Here is a 17,072-nt window from a genome sequence, read left to right as displayed (position 1 = left end):
TATGACACAAGTTTCCTTATTTTTAAAAATTTTAATAACATTCAGAATTAATGGTGCGTACCATCAAAGTATCAGGGTTCTCAAAGTGATCCTTCAGAGGAAACGTTTGGAACCCCTGTATCAGAGAACTTGCACGAAATTTGCATTATGTGGGCTGCATGGAAATCAGGCGGAACGCAGTTCAACTCTTTCGGATACTTTTGAGCGTGATACTACATGCCGTCACAAATATATTGTTTTTTTGTATTTTATACCTTATCTGCGTTCTGTGATACGTATCCATCATTCCCTGGCCGAATAGGGTTGTCTCAAATTGTCTAAAGAAAATAAGTATAAAAAAACAGCTAGAACAGTTCGAAAGATTTCTACCATATTGTGCTAACAGAGAGCCGATAATTTGCTTTGCCCGTTGAGTTTACGAACATTTTAGCCAAGAGTTGATGAGATAACTATTATTTACTGTCTCAATTAGCTGAAAAATTACGTCATGGATCTGAAGATGAACACTCTTTCTGACTTCGTGCTATGTGTTAACATGTCACAGCCAGTGGAACTCCCTACGCATGAAACTGATGTGATAACCCACAATGCCCGACGCTCCTTCCTTTGACGTGAGCCAGTGTAATGAAATTTTCCTCCGTTGCTGGTCAGGTCGCCGCTGATGTTAAGCGTGGCACTTCCGTTGCTGCTACAGTGGATAGGGGAGGGATGAGGTGATACGTCCGCGTTAGGCCGTCCTAACTGGGGTGTTTCTTGGGTTCCCTAAATATCTTCAGGCGAAAGCCGAGACACTTCCCTAAACAAGGCAACGGCGATTTTGTTCCTTCACCATATCCAGTCCAAGTTTGATCTCCCTCTCAAACAACATCGATGACGATGAGACGTTAAACACCAACTTACATCGTTTATTTTAGTTCAGATATTCATCTAATTTGCTGGTCGGAGTGGCCGAGCGGTTCTAGACGCTACAGTCTGGAACCCCGCGACCGCTACGGTCGCAGGTTCGAATTCTGCCTCGGGCATGGATGTGTGTGATGTCCTTAGGTTAGTTAGGTTTAAATAGTTCTAAGTTCTAGGGGACTGATGACCTCAGTAGTTAAGTCCCATAGCGCTCAGAGCCATTTCCACCATTCCTCTAATTTCCAGTCTCCAGACAGACTTAACTCGCTTATGACGGTAGTGCATGGCATCTGCGAGCACTGCCCGCGTTTTGGTCATCAATAGAAATTGTTTGCTCGGCTTACTGGGTACGATGCAAGCTGGGCTCGCAAAGGATTAGCAACATTTTTGCAAAATTCATCTACCCTGGTGAATTTGGTTGCAGCAACTCATAATATATACAACGACCTCATTTGTGTAGCCCGGTTTCGAATGCAAGAGAGTAAAAGTCATATTTTATATGCAGTATGGAGCTGCATGTAGTGTCTTGTCTACCAGAGGAATTTCTGTGCTGTTAGACTGCAATAAAATCAGACCTAGCTCTCGATGTCTTTGTGAGTCAGGATTGGCGTTCTATGACGCACTGACTCTGCAGTATGAGTGAAATCAACGCTTTTATCTTTACTTAGGTTTATGCAACTAATAGCCTGTTTTCCTTCTTTGCTATGATTAAATCCTTGCGCAAGTTTTGCGCGCGCCTAGCAGTAACTTTCGTTCTAGAGGATGCAGAAAGAGAATTGTGAGAGGCGAGTTGCATTAAGGCCATCATTGAGCAACTGAGGCACTTTGAGACCTATTTCACAACTCTTCCCTCACCAGCTCAGATTTCGTTCAGATTAAACGCAGTGAGCAAGAAAATACCTCTCCAACTACCATCAAAGTTACTTAACAATGAAAAGCGACGGATTATAGGAGTGATGATCACAATAATTATCATCGTCATCATCATCATCTGTCATTTTACACCCACTGCTGGATAAAATCCGCTTCTAGACATTTCTGTGCGCTATGGTCTGCAGCTATCATCGTATTTACGTTCCACATGACCTCTTAGATAAAACAAAACAAGTATACGGAGGGCCAGTGCGACGATGTCTGGAGCGTCACGCACTGTTAGCATGGCGACCATTGTTGCAGTTTCTCGTGACGTGGCAGCAGAGAGAATCGAACTGTCAGCGATACGCCCAACGACAGCAGCGGACGTAAGACTGACACTGTTTTGACTTTCCACGTGAGTCCCAATTCCGCTTGCAGCATCACAATGGACGTATCCACGTCTCACGCGAATGAGTGTTAGCAGACGGCATTTGTTATCTTCGTACTGGCCCAGCGCCTGTGGTAAAGGGACGGCCTGCCATTTTGCACACAGCACCCTTTTGGTTCACATAGCTAGTAATTAGCTCCTAGTAACACTATGATATTATAAAAACATTGGAAATATATATCTCCCTTGTTTTCAAAATTATTATTTTCAAAATATATAACTTTCTCTCTCTGAGTCAATTGTATCTACTAATGTTTTGTTCATTTTCATATTTACGATAAATTAAAATTTATTCACATTTTTTTGCACTCAGTATCACAGGGGTACTTAAATTGTTTTTTTTTACTTGAATGTAACATTTATAAAAATAAAATTATGGATTTTATATAGAACAGCTGTTTTACGAAACATCTGCAACAATGAAAATATTATTTCTCGCTTAGTTTTGTACCCACGGTTAGGGTTTCTTGCATCAACTGCTGTTGTATCCTTCCTAGTACTACTGCAGTCAATGTGATCTCATAAGCACATTGAAAAACAATATTTCCTTTGTTGTCAAAGCTATCTTTTTTTCAAGACACATGACTATTTCTCTCTGAGTCAGCTGTATCCAATAATGTTTTGTTCTGTTTTATACTTACATCACATTAAAATTTATTCATGTTTTGTTGTACTGCGTACCACTGGAGTCAATACGACCCCAGTCCAATTTCTGTTTTTGTTTCTTGAACGCAATATGTATAAAAATATAATCATCACTGTTAGATTGAACAACTGTAATGTATGTTTTTATGTTAGTTCTTTAAAGTAATGCCAATAAATCCAGTGTAAATTACTTGTTGTCTATATGGTATCGGTGATTTAACATTTTAATGCTCGGATAATAAGTTGCCGTCTCCTTAATCTAAGAATAGATGATCAATGCAGCTAGCCGCTATCTCTGTGTAATGTCTTGTCTGTATAGACGTGTATCTGTTGTCTTTAAGATCCCTTCACCTTCACACATAAGTCTATACAGTAAAGTAAGGCCCTCCCAGTTCTTGGCTGATCCGTGATAAGACAGGCGAAAAATTAGACAAATGGAGGATTATTAGTATTATCTCTATTTTCATTCGCTCTCTCTCTTTCTCTCCTTTATCTATGTATAGTTTTTAATATAAGATTTCATTACGTGATATAGTGATAAAAAGAATCAGCCAAAAAGAATCTTTGGTGGAGTCTTTCGTCTTGGTAATCAGCGGCTGGCTTGCTGTAAGAGATCTTTACATTTATTATTACTGTTAAACACTGCAGTCAGTCGGGAGAATCAATCGTTTGAACAATTTGTTCCTTTTACGAAAGATTGCGAATTCCAGATGTGTACGAAGCCTTTTCTCCTCGTAGTAGGGTTTAGGCTGGTGGCTGTGGCCTATCTTCGACATCTCCATGACATTGTCGTTCAACAAGATAACAGCAGACTCAGTGATTGCAGGCTCTCTTCGACACAGCTGAAACTTCCCCACTAATTATAGGGCCAACGTGATCAACAAATGATTCAGAAAAAACTCATTCGTTCATTCACTCCAGAACAAAAAAGTCACAAACCTTATTTATGGAGGAAATCGTGCATTAAATACATCTCCATTACATGTCCAGATCTCCGATGATTCCACGCCTTAATTATTTTCCTTTTACAATCTCTTTCTCTTCAAAACAAACCGCTAGCGGCACAAATGTTAATTGGCTCGCTTTAGCGAGAAGAAAAGCAGAATATGTATCTCTCAGAAACACGTCAGTCTCTCCACAGATACTCCCGAAGCTGTCCTAGTTACCACTCTAACAACCATGGAGAATACATATATACATCTCTGTTATTTCAAAGAATAAACGCACTAGAAAATACTTTGGCGTCGACGAGCTGTCGCCGCATATAGTACGAGAAAATCAGATCAGATAACTTTTCCAAAGTGAATGAATGTGGATGGTTTGATTGAAAATGATTAATTGGTGTGTGGTAGAGGGTATTTGCTGGGGGGACATTACAGTGAGACAAAAACTCCTGGTAGTAGGGTTTAGGCTGGTGGCTGTGGCCTATCTTCGAGATCTCCGTGGCATTGTCATTCAACAAGATAACAGCAGACAATATGTTGCCCACACTGTCCTGATCTGCCTCGATTCAGAGAATGTTCGACTATTGCCTGTAGGTTACCAGATCATGAACTTTGGCGTAGAGATGAAACTGCGTGGCACGGTGTACCCAGACCTGTCATCCAAGTTCAGTTTTACTCAATGCCCAGGAAAGTTGGAGCCATTGAAATAGCCAGTGGTGGCAGTTCCGCGTATGTACTGAATTTTGCGGTCTTTATAGGGAAGTGCTGGGTAGAGTGGCCACTTTATGGAAGTTTTTTTGTTCTAACATCACTTCATAGACAAGCAGTGAAACATACCTGCATAAACTGTGTATACTTTGTTACAAAAAAACAATTGTACTGGCCTTATAGGTAGGGCAAAGTGGCACGAGATAGAGAAAAGGAAACACAAGACTCAGATGAAATGTAATCTGGTTTTCTAAGGCTTATGTTGGGATGTTTCTTCCTAAACTGTCGCACCCAATCCTTGCCTGTCATCTTTTTCTCTTTGTTGAATGAACGTGGTCGTTTATTCCTGCCAGCAAGCTGAAATGACGGTTGGGGAAAATAAATTACAGATATGCCTTAATATCCTCTTCCCATGCCAGAAACACCGTTAAGAATTCTTTCTTTTGCTCTTGATTGAATGCACATCTCAAGTTCCCAAGGATTTTCCAGCCATCAGTAACATCAAGGTCTTTTTTAATGAATTCTTAAATGCTTTTCCTGAGACAGTGAATAATTTCTCTGCTGTAGCAAATGGCATCTTTCCTTTTCTTGCAGCATCCAGCGTCTGTTGCATAGCTTGGGAATCCCATGATCTCTGTAATGATTTTCTCAGTTAATTTGATGGTATCTTAACATAAACCTATAAAGTAACAACATAGCTTTTAACCATTCTGTGAATACACTGCAGTCTCAGTATGTTTATTGTATGAAATAAGTCTACTCTTGTAATTCTTCAGCCTTTCCCGGCGAGGCGTTGTCATGTTGAATAATCGGGTTTCTGCCGGTTATTCACGTCTTTGTTACACGATATTTTATCTGCTTGACTCACAGCTTTCTTCAGGTGCTGTCTGATATTAATTCCAGTGTGGAACGACTCCGGTATTTCTGCCTTCGTTGTGCTAGGCGCTCCGTCTGCGGTCGGTGCCGCGTCACGCGCTCTGTCCGTGGTATGAACCGACCAACACCAGCGACTGTAGTGTTTTCTTCTAGCCGTGGCTGTTACGAACGCTGTGCGCGTACTTTGTGGTAGAAGACTGTATGGGGAGGAAATGTTCCTCAATATTAGAAAGCTGGATAAGCTTGGACAAAGGAAGGGGAGAATGCTCAGTTCTCTCTGTTTGCTGCTGAGATGCCGAGAACAGGACGTGGTTCCAGTATTTGCTAGAATTAAACATCACGGCAATTCCAGAACGACCAACAGAATTAAACATCGAATGAACTTAGTACTGGTCAGGGAGAGAGCATGTGACATGCACCACCGACACGATGTGACATCCAGAGAACAGCTGTCTCTTACACCTTTTTATAGCAACTCTCTAACCAGACAAGACTGGGATCCAGTTGATGGCATCTTCTGGTCTCAAGCGGTGTGGACGAAGAAGAAATCAGCGTCCTTTAAATCAGTCAAATTTGAACGTCTTAACAACAAGGCGCAGCAGAATTAGAACGCTCGCACGGTCGTCACCCTGAGAGAAGGAATTCAACGACACCACCTTGAAAGTACTGAGCAAGGGTCTTAATTTCGCAGTTACCTCCAGAAATGTTACTGTTGCGGCCTTCGTCACTGCAGTGGACTGGTGACACTGAAACTTCCTGCTAGTGGGGCTGATGAAATCAGACGGAAGGCATGTAGGGCGCTCAAATACCTCTGGTGATAAAAGGCTGACCTGAAACAACTCCAGGAAGATGACAGCATTGTGACATTGCCAGCAGATAAGAGGAGTACTACCGTCGTCCTACAGAAGGCAGTTTATGACAGTAAGGTGCGAAAACTTCTGGATGACCCAGCATACAGACCAGTAGAAAGGACCCTACAGACAAGGTGGATAAGAAGACCAGGGCTCTTCTAAAGGAAACCGGCTTTCCACGAAAGATCGTTAAGTAGCTTAAGGCAAAAGCACCAGTATCACCCACTCCTTATTGCCTGCCTAAGATGTAGGGGTTCTTCTGCTTCCAATAATCAGCAACATTGGCGCAGCCACCTACCTCAGCACTCAACGTGGGGAAGTGTGCCCATCACAATCCCAACTCAGAGGATTTCCTACAACGCCCGAGGTAGCAACATATCACGGACTCTGAAATCATGGTTAGTTTCAACGTGGTCTTCCTGTTCACACACTTAACACTGAATGATTCACTTGAGCTGATTGGATAGAAGTTCGACGGTGCTCTCCTCGATTTATTCAGGCACGTATTGACCTCATGGGGGTCAATTCTGCGAGCAAACGGAAGGGGTGGCAATGGGCAGCCCTCTCTCACTGGTGGTGGCCGAACTCTTTATGGGAGAGATTTGAAGAGGAGGCACTTACATTGGCCCCAGATCAATCGAAATGCTTTTTTAGTTACGTGGATGACACCTTTGTTATATGGCCGCACGGGAGGGAAAAGCTCGATGTTTTGTTGGACCACCTAAACTCACGCAACCCTAACATGAAATTCACCATGGAGTTGGAGAAGGATGGACTACTCCCATTCCTAGATGTACTAGTCAAGAGGAAGGCAGATGATACCTTCAGTTACAGTGTGTACCACAAACCCACTCACACCGACTTGTACCTGCAATTGACACCATCCGGTACAGAAAAATGGTGTACTCAGAACCCTGGTTAACCGGTTACGAACTCTTTCATAACCTGATAATTTGACGAAGGAAACAGATCTCCTACATACTCTTCTCGAGAGGTTCAAAAAGCACTGCGTCCTGTTTCTCTGCCAGAAGATCCTGAAGAGGTACAAGAAGAAACGAAGTAGGTTGCATATTTGCCATATGTCGGACCGATATCTGCCAAAATCAGCAAAAGTCTCCTCAAACATAACATCAAGAGCATGTTCCATCCACCCGTCAAGGTTAACACTCTGCTAGGGAGTGTGAAGGATGACCCAGGTCTACAGAAACCGGGCGTTGACCACATACCATCTGAATGCCGTATGGCATACATCGGCCAGACGATTAGGTGCAAAGGCACACCAGACTGACAAGCAACCACGTCAGCGATTGATGAGCATTGAGTAGAATTAGGTCACTCTATGATGCCAAAATTCTAACACAAACGTTGAGATACTGGGACAGTGTCACCAAAGAATCTATTGAGATTAAGTTCACGGATAATCTCATTAAACGTGACACCGGTTTCCAGCTGAGCTCTTTCTGGAACCCGGCACTCGATTTTCTGAAGACGCAAAGGAGGCAACATCAAGACTCGAGGGGACATGAGTATAAAGATGGAGTTAGAGGAAATAGCCCAGTACATTTAAAAAGGACACATTTGAAAGGTAGCACTACCTCAGACAATATACCCAACACCGGAGGAAGTCCTACCGAGTTTTGGGCGGTAATCTGAACTCCAACGACCTGAAGGTAACACAACAGCCGCTCGACACTGGAATCAGTATCAGACAGCACCTGAGGCAGACTGCGAGTCACGCAGCTGAAATATCGTGCAAGAAAGACGCGAGGAACCGGCAGAAAACCGATTATTCAACAAGGCAGGTCTACTCGTGTCTAAGTAGTAATTATGTTGTTTTGAAGCAAGGTAAATATATAACAAAATACATATTCCCGCAAAGCGAACATTTGGCCCTGTCAGGCAACTGGCTGTTACGCCAGATAGGACAACATTACGCTGAATGTTGTTCGAACATGAAATGACCATAGCTGGGCGTAAGACCGTTAACACCAAGTGGGGTGATGCAGTTATGGGTACACTGGACACAGAGTCGGGAGGACGACGGTTCAAGCCCGCGTCCGACCATTCAGATTTTTATTTTCCGTGATTTCACTAAATCACTCCAGTCAGATGCTGGGATGGTCCCTTTGAAAGGCACGGCCGGTTTCCTTCCCCATCCTTCTCACAATTCGACACTGTGTTCCGTCTCCAATGACCTGGGTGTCGGCGGGACGTTATGGCCCATCCTCCTTTTTTAAGACCGTTAATCTGTTAATAGTTAAGTAACCAAGTTAACTTTTCGGGTAACGGATAAACTTTTAAGTTAATTTTAGAAAAACTTTAACGAAATCTTTAATTTCCCTTAACATTCTTTGAGTTCGTTAATCGTTAATTTTTTTGCACTCCGTCTTCAGGCCACAAGTGGCCATTGGGATCATCCGACCGCCCTGTCATCCTCAGCTGAGGATGCGGATAGGAGGGGCATGTGGTCAGCACACCGCTCTCCCGGTCGTTATGATGGTTTTCTTTGACCGCAGCCGCTACTGTTCGGTCGAGTAGCTACTCAATTGGCATCACGAGGCTGAGTGCACCCCGAAAAATGGCAACAGCGCATGGCGGTCCGGATGGTCATGCATCCAAGTGCCGACCACGCCCGACAGCGCTTAACTTCGGTGATCTGACGGGAACCGGTGTATCCACTGCGGTAAGGCCGTTGCCCAATCGTTAATTAGGTAGCAGCGATTTACGACAAAAATGACGTCGCGCCGCCGGCGGAAATCGTGTTCTGACAAGTTAGGTTGATGTATGACTACGTCGGGGTGTTCGCGAGAGATGTAAACAATCGAGTGCGAGCGAGATTAACGAAGTGTTGGTTGTTAATTGTTGTTCGTTTACTGAGTTCGCGTTAAATACCACTTTTTGTTAGTGGACTGACTGTGGAAACAATCTACAACTGGTGAGAATTCATGGTTACATTTAAGTGATTACGTTCAATTTTTATCCAGATCGGAAGAAGAAATACTTTTAGATTGTAAACTGTGCTTGTCTAAAAAATTAATAATTAGGACTCAAACTTCAAGCCTTAACCCGTAACCAATACGGTGGGATCCCGGGAGCCCCAACCAGTTTTATTTATTCTGTAATTCCCATAGGGGCCGCTATTAGGAGCTGTGGTTCATAGTATCTCTCAGGCAGTCGCTTCTGAGCTGTTGAAAGAAGTGGTTGTTCTGCAGTAAGTGATTTATGAGTTTTATTCAATTATTAGTGGAGCGTGGGGTCCGTGTGACCCTCCATACCATTAGTGAAACATTTTTATTAAAAATAATTGGTATTATTATTTTGTCAAAAATGGAATATTCACAGCGATAGTCGATGAATGTTAATGATCCCAATTTTCTGGAATGGCTGGAAGGTGCTATGAGCGATTGTGGAAGTGACCAGGGCTTTGATCCAGATTTGGGAAGTGACCATGATTCGAATTCGGAGTTAGATTATGGGACCGATGACAATTAGGAATAAGAAGCAGTATCAGGTATTTTCTTGGAAAATTTAGAACAAGGATGCGGTGTGCCGGAGAATGTTGCATCTCAGGGCATGACAGCTCAGAATTATTTTGGAAAAAATAGGTTCAAGTGGTGTTCCACTCCAATTGCCATAAATGTACGAACCTGTTCCCACAAAATGATTGTCCATTTACCATTTAAACTACTCGAAAAAAGTTGCTCTGAGCTAGCTGCTGGGTCTTGAATTTTTACAAATGATATTTTAGAAGAATTATTATTATGCTCGAATAAAAAAATGGAGGCCATAAGAAATAAATTTACAGATAAAAATGTTTGGTAGCAGATATTGATGTTGTGGAGTTGAAGCATTCCTTGGATTTCTCTTTTTCATGGCTATTTTCAAATCAAATGATGAGGATTTGAATTCAGTATATGCAACTGACGGGACAGGCAGAGAAATTTTCAGATGCACTATACCAGAGAAAAGATTTGCAATAATTTTAGCTGCCCTCCGTTTTGACGACTCAATTACTGGACTAGAGCGTACAAAAACAGACCCAAGCGCAGCAATTTCTCATATATTTAGTCTATTTCTAAAAGAAGTAGTAAATAAAATTATTCTATTAGTGACCAAGCATGCATCGATGAAATGCTTATTGTCTTTCGGGTCAGGTGTAAATTTAGAATGTATATCCCAAATAAGCCAAGAAAATACGGTATAAAAATTCTTGCAATCAATGATGCAAGAACGCATTATTTTTAGGATGGATCCATTTATGCTACCAAGGGAAATCATAGTAACATTTTGTCAGAAGCAGAGAATAATTCTCAAAACTAAGGCAGGCTGTCCTTAGATTGACAAAATCAGTCGAAGGAACCAACCGCAATATCACGGCTGACAATTGGTTCTCATCCATTGAAGTTGTGAGGGGGTTGAGGAAAAGGGGCATTACTTATGTTGGACTTTGAAGAAAAATAAAAAAGAAATCCCAAAGGAATATGTTCCCTCAAAAGCAAGGAAATCAGGAATATCAGTTTTTGGCTATGTCCCCAAATCAAGAAAGGCAGTGGTTTTAGTTTCCTTGGTGCATCACACTGTTACTGACGGAACTGGAAAGCCTGAAATAATACATCATTATAATGCCACGAAAGGAGGAATCGATGCTCTTAACGAGCAGTGCACAGTATACTGCAGAAACAGAAGAAACTGGAGGTGGCCCCTTATTGTTTTTTTACGCAATGTTGAATACTTCTTCTGTAAATTCATATGTGATTTCGTCATCATTGCCGGAAAATAGACCATTATCAAGGTTTGACTTTGTTAAAAATTTGGCTAGGCAGCTGGTTGAACCGCAACTTCAGAGGAGGGTCACCAGTCTGCCGTTCTCGTTGCAATACACCAATATGCACAGATTGTGTCTTTGAAGACTGCCTGTAAGTGTTTGTGATTTGTATAATAGTTTTTCAAATTCTCTTTCGTCGAATTTTTTAATGTTCCTTATATAGTAAATAATAGAAATCAATCACTATTTTTTATGATTTTCCTGTACACATGTTTTAATTTTAATGTTTAATATTTTGTAATTTTCATTTTTACAGTTTTGCGTTTTGTTAAATATAATTTTCTATAAAGCAAAAATTTACATTTATTGTGTTCAATCCGATTTAGATACCTTTACATATGATGTGTGGTTGTAAAGAAATGGTTTCGATTTTGAGTGAACGTTAACAGGGAACATTTTGAATTAACAAATATTGGGGTCCCGGTGACCCCACCTTACGAGTCATGGAACAACTTAAGGGTTAACTATTTGAAACAACCCATAAGGAGAGCAGATGAATCGCAGTATGCACAGCGAAACAGTGAAAGCAGGATCAGCTCGAGGTAAGCCAAAATGAAAAATAAAACTTGGGCATTCAGATAGACTCTATAGACAGCGGAACCAGTGGTGGTACTCTGATAACAGAGAAGCTTTGGACAGTCTTCTGGCATTGCAGCAACTGGCAGCAGCGTGTCCCAAGCTAGTGTGGACCAATGCATAGTAAATTTTTTGTCACCTACGTGATTCCTTTACACGACGTCAAATGGAAGTCCTTTGAGCTGCAAATAAAATCTTTAAACACCAGTAAAAGTTCAGTTTCGAAGAGAACATTGGGCCGACGCATCGTTGATGGACGTATTCTATTAAAGCAACATTTTATTAAATAAGTAGATAGTTTTTCATTGAAATTCAAACTAGCCTACCTACGGGTACGAACCATTACTTCGAGAAATTTCATTTTGACAAGAAAGATAATCTTATTTTTTATTTTCATGAATGGTTTTGTAGTCTTTCTTGTGCAGACCTTTAAAGCCTAATGCACAGACACTCATTTTAACAGTAGAGATATTACGATTATTACGTAATCGTTGGTATCAGCAGTTACGAGTTAACGATTAACTTTAACTTCCGATAAATCTCCTGTAAAGCAACGCTTTAACATTCAACATGGTTAACTTTTTTGGTAAAACATTGACGATTAGCAAAGCCAACGTTTTGGTTAACGTCGTCCAGCTATGGAAATGACATAACACAGACAATTCATAAACACGTGGCTCCGAAGGTTAAAATATATCGCTTTACCAGCATTTTAACAATTAACTGTCACAATATACAGGGTGAATACAAATTCGCGCACTCGGACTTTGCACAGTGCGAGTCTTAACATACTGACAATACAAAAATATCCGTCACAAAATTTCGTCCTGCGCATATTTCGGGCAGTAAATAGTCGGTAAAGATTGGCAATCTGGCAACACTGTAATCACGTGTACGGTAACTGCCTCTGTCAGCAAATACATCAATGCTGGGCAGTCGGTGCAGTGGATAGAATTTGGGGTTAACATGGAGGAGAGCGATGGTTCGATTCTGGGTTGAGACTTATTGGTTTTTATTTGAAAAAAGTAGTCTGCGTGGTACGGTACCTGCCGTCTTAATCGTCATACAGAGATTACAGTAGGTCTTCTACAAAACAGTTGCAGCTACGAACTACAAACACAGAAATTGAAGTGCAATAGTTTTCATTGGTTAGCTTTTAAAGAAGCCTTTAGCAGATCGTGGAATCCAATTCTTTCGCGCCACTGCATCTACCAGATTCCAAACCTGGTTTGTGTGTATGCTCCCCCAATGGTCCCATCGAAATCATTTGCAAAGCACGTTGCAAGCCCTACTGGTGACGTAAGAGCTTAATGAAATGTGGTGGACCTGAATGTGGTAAGGATAACAGTTGGTATTAATCGATGGGAACATTGGGGAAAGGTACGTACAAAACAAGTTTGGAATCTAGTAGATTCAGTGGCGCGAAACAATTTGCTTCCACATCATACACAAGGTTTCTTTAAAAGCTGATCAACGAAAACGATTGTATTTCCATTTGCGTGTTTGTAGTACGTAGCTGCAAATGTCATGTAGAAGACCCACTGTAATTGCTGTATGACGATTAAGACGCCAAATACCGTACCACTCAGATTACTTCTAGCAAATAAAAACAAATAGACCTCAACCCTGGATCGAACTCTCGACATCCTGCATGTTAGCCCAAAACGTTATACAATGCACCAACTGCCCAGCACAATTGCACGCTTCTGACTGAGGTCACCACTGTGCATGTGGTAACAGTGTTGCCAGATTGTCTATCTCTAACGTCCGTTTACTGGCCGAAATTGCGGAGGACCAAATCTTGTGAGAGACGTTTTTATATTGCTAGTACGTGAGAAATCGCGTTCGGAAGTCCTAGTGCGCGAATATTTCTTCACCCTATATATATGTTTGTCATAAATGAAAATTAATTTGTCATTTGCCTTACATCAGAAAACACAAAATATTTCATTGCAGAGGAACACGTGCAGCTATCGCCAATAAACTTGTTGAAGTCCCTTCCAATAATTTTACACGTTCGCCGTCTCCGATAGAATAAAACGAAGTGATCACTTGCTCTTTACCTGCCCTGGCCGCTTTAGGCGTCCTTACCGCACAACCAAATCATCTACGGACTTAAGAACTTTTTATTACTGTTCTTCTCTATGAGGCGTCTCATATTTATTTAATTAGATTAAATTACAACTCCGAAAAATAAAACTGCTTATTTGAATTTTATTTATTTCGCTGGAACATTCTGCACTCCTAGTACATCGTTGCGTTGGTGTCACGAACGATGGCGATCGAATTTAGGCTTGTTCTGCACACCTACGTCACGCGTTCAGTACTGTTCTGAGCGCTCTGTTGTGAATGTTGTACGCAATGTGAGCATTGTACGCGGTCATATAGAGTTATTTAGTGAATTTTTATTCCATTTGTCGCTAGTTGTCATGGCTCACGGTGACCCTGAGCGACACATTGAAAACAAGCAAACGAGAGACAGAATTTGCGGGACACATGCTTTCATCAGAAATTGCGCTTAGCGAAACTGTGGCTTGGAACCGGCAACAATACAGTCCTCGTCCTTGTCACCACTTGCACGGAATGCCATTGCTTGTGGATCGGACTAGCAAACTGGTGCAGTCTGTCTGCTCCATATTAAAAGGCTGCGCCATTTGGTTTTGTAAGAGGATGACCAAAAACTTTCCGTTTGGGGTCTCACTACAGCGTATATGCAATGTAGAGCGACTCTGATGCGCTATTATACATAAGCACCGACGTATACGCAAGGGATTAATGAGGCATCATGTCTTTCCGATGTGAGTGAGGTAAATGAGGAAACGTGCGACGTTATTATCAAATGCGTCCGAACAGGACCAACCGGCTTTTATTCTTTTCTTGGCTGTGGAAAGAAGAACACCGGTAGCCATCCAATCGAGAACGAAGAATGTGCATGGGGCAGCACGTCTGTTGGAAACCTCTGTTGTGGAATGGTGTGTGACAATGGATGTTGCTGCGTCATGATAACGCACGTCCACATATCCCAAATGTTGTAAAGCAAAAGCTACGCCAACTCAAATGGGAGAAACTCGAGCACCCACGCTGATCTATCGCCGTGCGATTCTCACGCATCGGTCCCTTAAAGAAACTGTTCCCGAAAGAACAGATACAATTGATGACCATGCAGCTTCTCTAGAATAAACGATAATTAATTGAAACCCTCAGCTGCAGACAGGTGTTGTTGATATACCTCGATGGGGACAGCTGAAAATAAATGCCCCGACCGGGACTCGAACCCGGGATCTCCTGCTTATATGGTAGACGCTCTATCCTTTTGAGCCACCGGGGACACAAATGAATAGTGCAACTATTATTAACATTAGGTAAGTAGATTGTGGACAATTGGGAATATGGGTCTCACGGGGAGCTTGCGAGGGACAAGTCCTTGCAGTCGCGTTATTGATCTGTGTCCTCGGTGGCTCTGATGGATAGAGCGTCTGCCATGTAAGCAGAAGATCCCGGGTTAGAGTCCCGGTCGAGGCACACACTTTCAGTTGTCCCCATCGAGGTATATCAACATCACCTGTCGGCAGCTGAGGGTTTCATTCAACTATCAGTTATGGATTTCTTCAAGCAGCAGGACACGGTGTTTTCCCAAAAGTTATTTCTAATCTGATGCGTCAGCGGAATGATTACTTCAACGCTCAAGCCGATTTTACCTGACTGACAAACTAATTCTGGTTGTACGGCCTTCGAACGAAAATTTTTTGATTCCCCTTTATAATACCTGTGACAGACACATCACTGTATACCATGACTACCGCTATAAACCTCCAAACAAACAAAAACAAAATTACGTAATTTTATTTTTCAAGACGAAAATTAAAATTTTGTGTCTACCTATTGCAGAAGGGACATATATTTATAAATTTCCACAATTTGCTTTCCTTTCTGTGTACTGCACTCTCCGGCAATACAGTTTATCCACGCTATGGTGACGTGCATTGGTATTGTTGCAGGGGACCGTCAGTACCGTATCCCGTCGCTGAACCCGTTGCGCATCGATACGCTGGCTGTGGACGAAGGCTCGGGGCCACTGGGGCTGGCCTTCACCGCCAACAACGCAACTGTCTATGGGCTTGCTGACACAAGTATCGATGACGTTAGGTATGCTGCTGAGCTTGAGACACAGAATCTTCTACATTTACGAAAATGTCTAACGTTTCTAACTCTAAAGAGTTTCTTAGAATAAATTTTAACTAAAAAATGCAACTAAAACATACTGTATTACTTAGTGCTTGTACGAGGGTGAGTCAAATGAAAACCTTAAATTTGTAATAACAAATCGAAATTTCGCACCGTTATCCTGTAAGTTGGTAACCGTGCTTCAAAAAGCGTGCAGAATGGCCTGTAGATGGCAGCGTAGTGCAGATGCACTCATACCGTCGCAGTATCAGTATAAAGATGGCCGCCCCACTTGCGACTTGCACCAGAGAAGAACAGCGTTCTGTTATTCGGTTTTTGCGTAGTGAAGGTGTGAAACCTCTTGAAGTTCATCGACGAATGAAGGTTCAGTGCGGTGAGGCATGTTTGTCACAGCAGCAAGTCTACGAATGGAGTAGGAAGTTCGCAAATGATGTGACTTCAGTGGAATATTCTCCTCGTCCAGGTCAGGCGCAACGAGTTGTGACTCCACAGAACATTGCAGCAGTTGAAGCCATAGTGAAGAAAAACCGCCGAGTGACACTGAATGACATTGCAGGATGTTTACAGATTAGTCATGGGTCAGCACACCACATTGTGCATGATGTGCTCCAGTTTCACAAAGTGTCTGCAAGATGGGTGCCACGGCAGCTTACTCCAGAAATGAGAGAACGACGTGTTGATGCTTGTGAAGAACTTCTTCAGCGAGAAGGTGATGGCTTCCTCGCAAGAATAATTACTGGGGACGAAACCTGGGTTCACTTCCACCAACTGGAAACGAAGAGAGCGAGCAAGGAATGGTGCCATTTCTCATCACCAAAACCAAAGAAGTTTCCAACAGAACCATCTGCAGGGAAGGTTATGCTGACTCTCTTTTGGGACGAAAAAGGCGTCATTTTGGGGCATTACATGCCTAGAGGGGCCACTGTCACCAGTTCATCATATACAGTTCTCCTAAAAAATCATCTGCAGCCTGCAATCAAATCAAAGCGACATGGATTGCTATCACAAGGTGTCCTTTTGCAACGTGACAATATACCCACACTGACAGTACGATAGTTGCAATAATCACAGACCTGCAATTTGAGTGTCTTCCTCATCCACCATACTCACCAGAAGTTGCCCCAAGTGATTTCCATATGTCTGGACCACTCAAAGACGCAATGGGAGGAAAGAAGTTCCTTTCTGATGAAGAGGTACGCCACACGGTACATGAGTCGTTGCTCAGACTACCAAAAGAATTTTTTTCTAAAGGAATTTAT

The 17,072-nt window shown here is 42.2% G+C and overlaps 1 protein-coding gene and 1 pseudogene across 1 annotated transcript in view; one reads left to right on the top strand and one right to left on the bottom strand.

The window, feature by feature from the left end:
- LOC124775062 (protein takeout-like) overlaps window positions 1-17,072 on the top strand; it is a 187,945-nt gene that overhangs the window by 132,198 nt on the left and 38,675 nt on the right. The window contains exon 3 of the mRNA XM_047249857.1: window positions 15,627-15,774. Within this exon, the coding sequence (XP_047105813.1) occupies window positions 15,627-15,774 (148 nt within the window). The remainder of the gene's footprint in view (window positions 1-15,626; window positions 15,775-17,072) is intronic.
- LOC124778865 lies at window positions 8,807-8,924 on the bottom strand (annotated as a pseudogene).

This window comes from Schistocerca piceifrons, chromosome 2 (genome assembly GCF_021461385.2).
Source record: "Schistocerca piceifrons isolate TAMUIC-IGC-003096 chromosome 2, iqSchPice1.1, whole genome shotgun sequence".
Taxonomy (NCBI): Eukaryota; Metazoa; Arthropoda; class Insecta; order Orthoptera; family Acrididae; genus Schistocerca; species Schistocerca piceifrons.
This window is presented reverse-complemented; position numbering and strand designations above follow the sequence as displayed.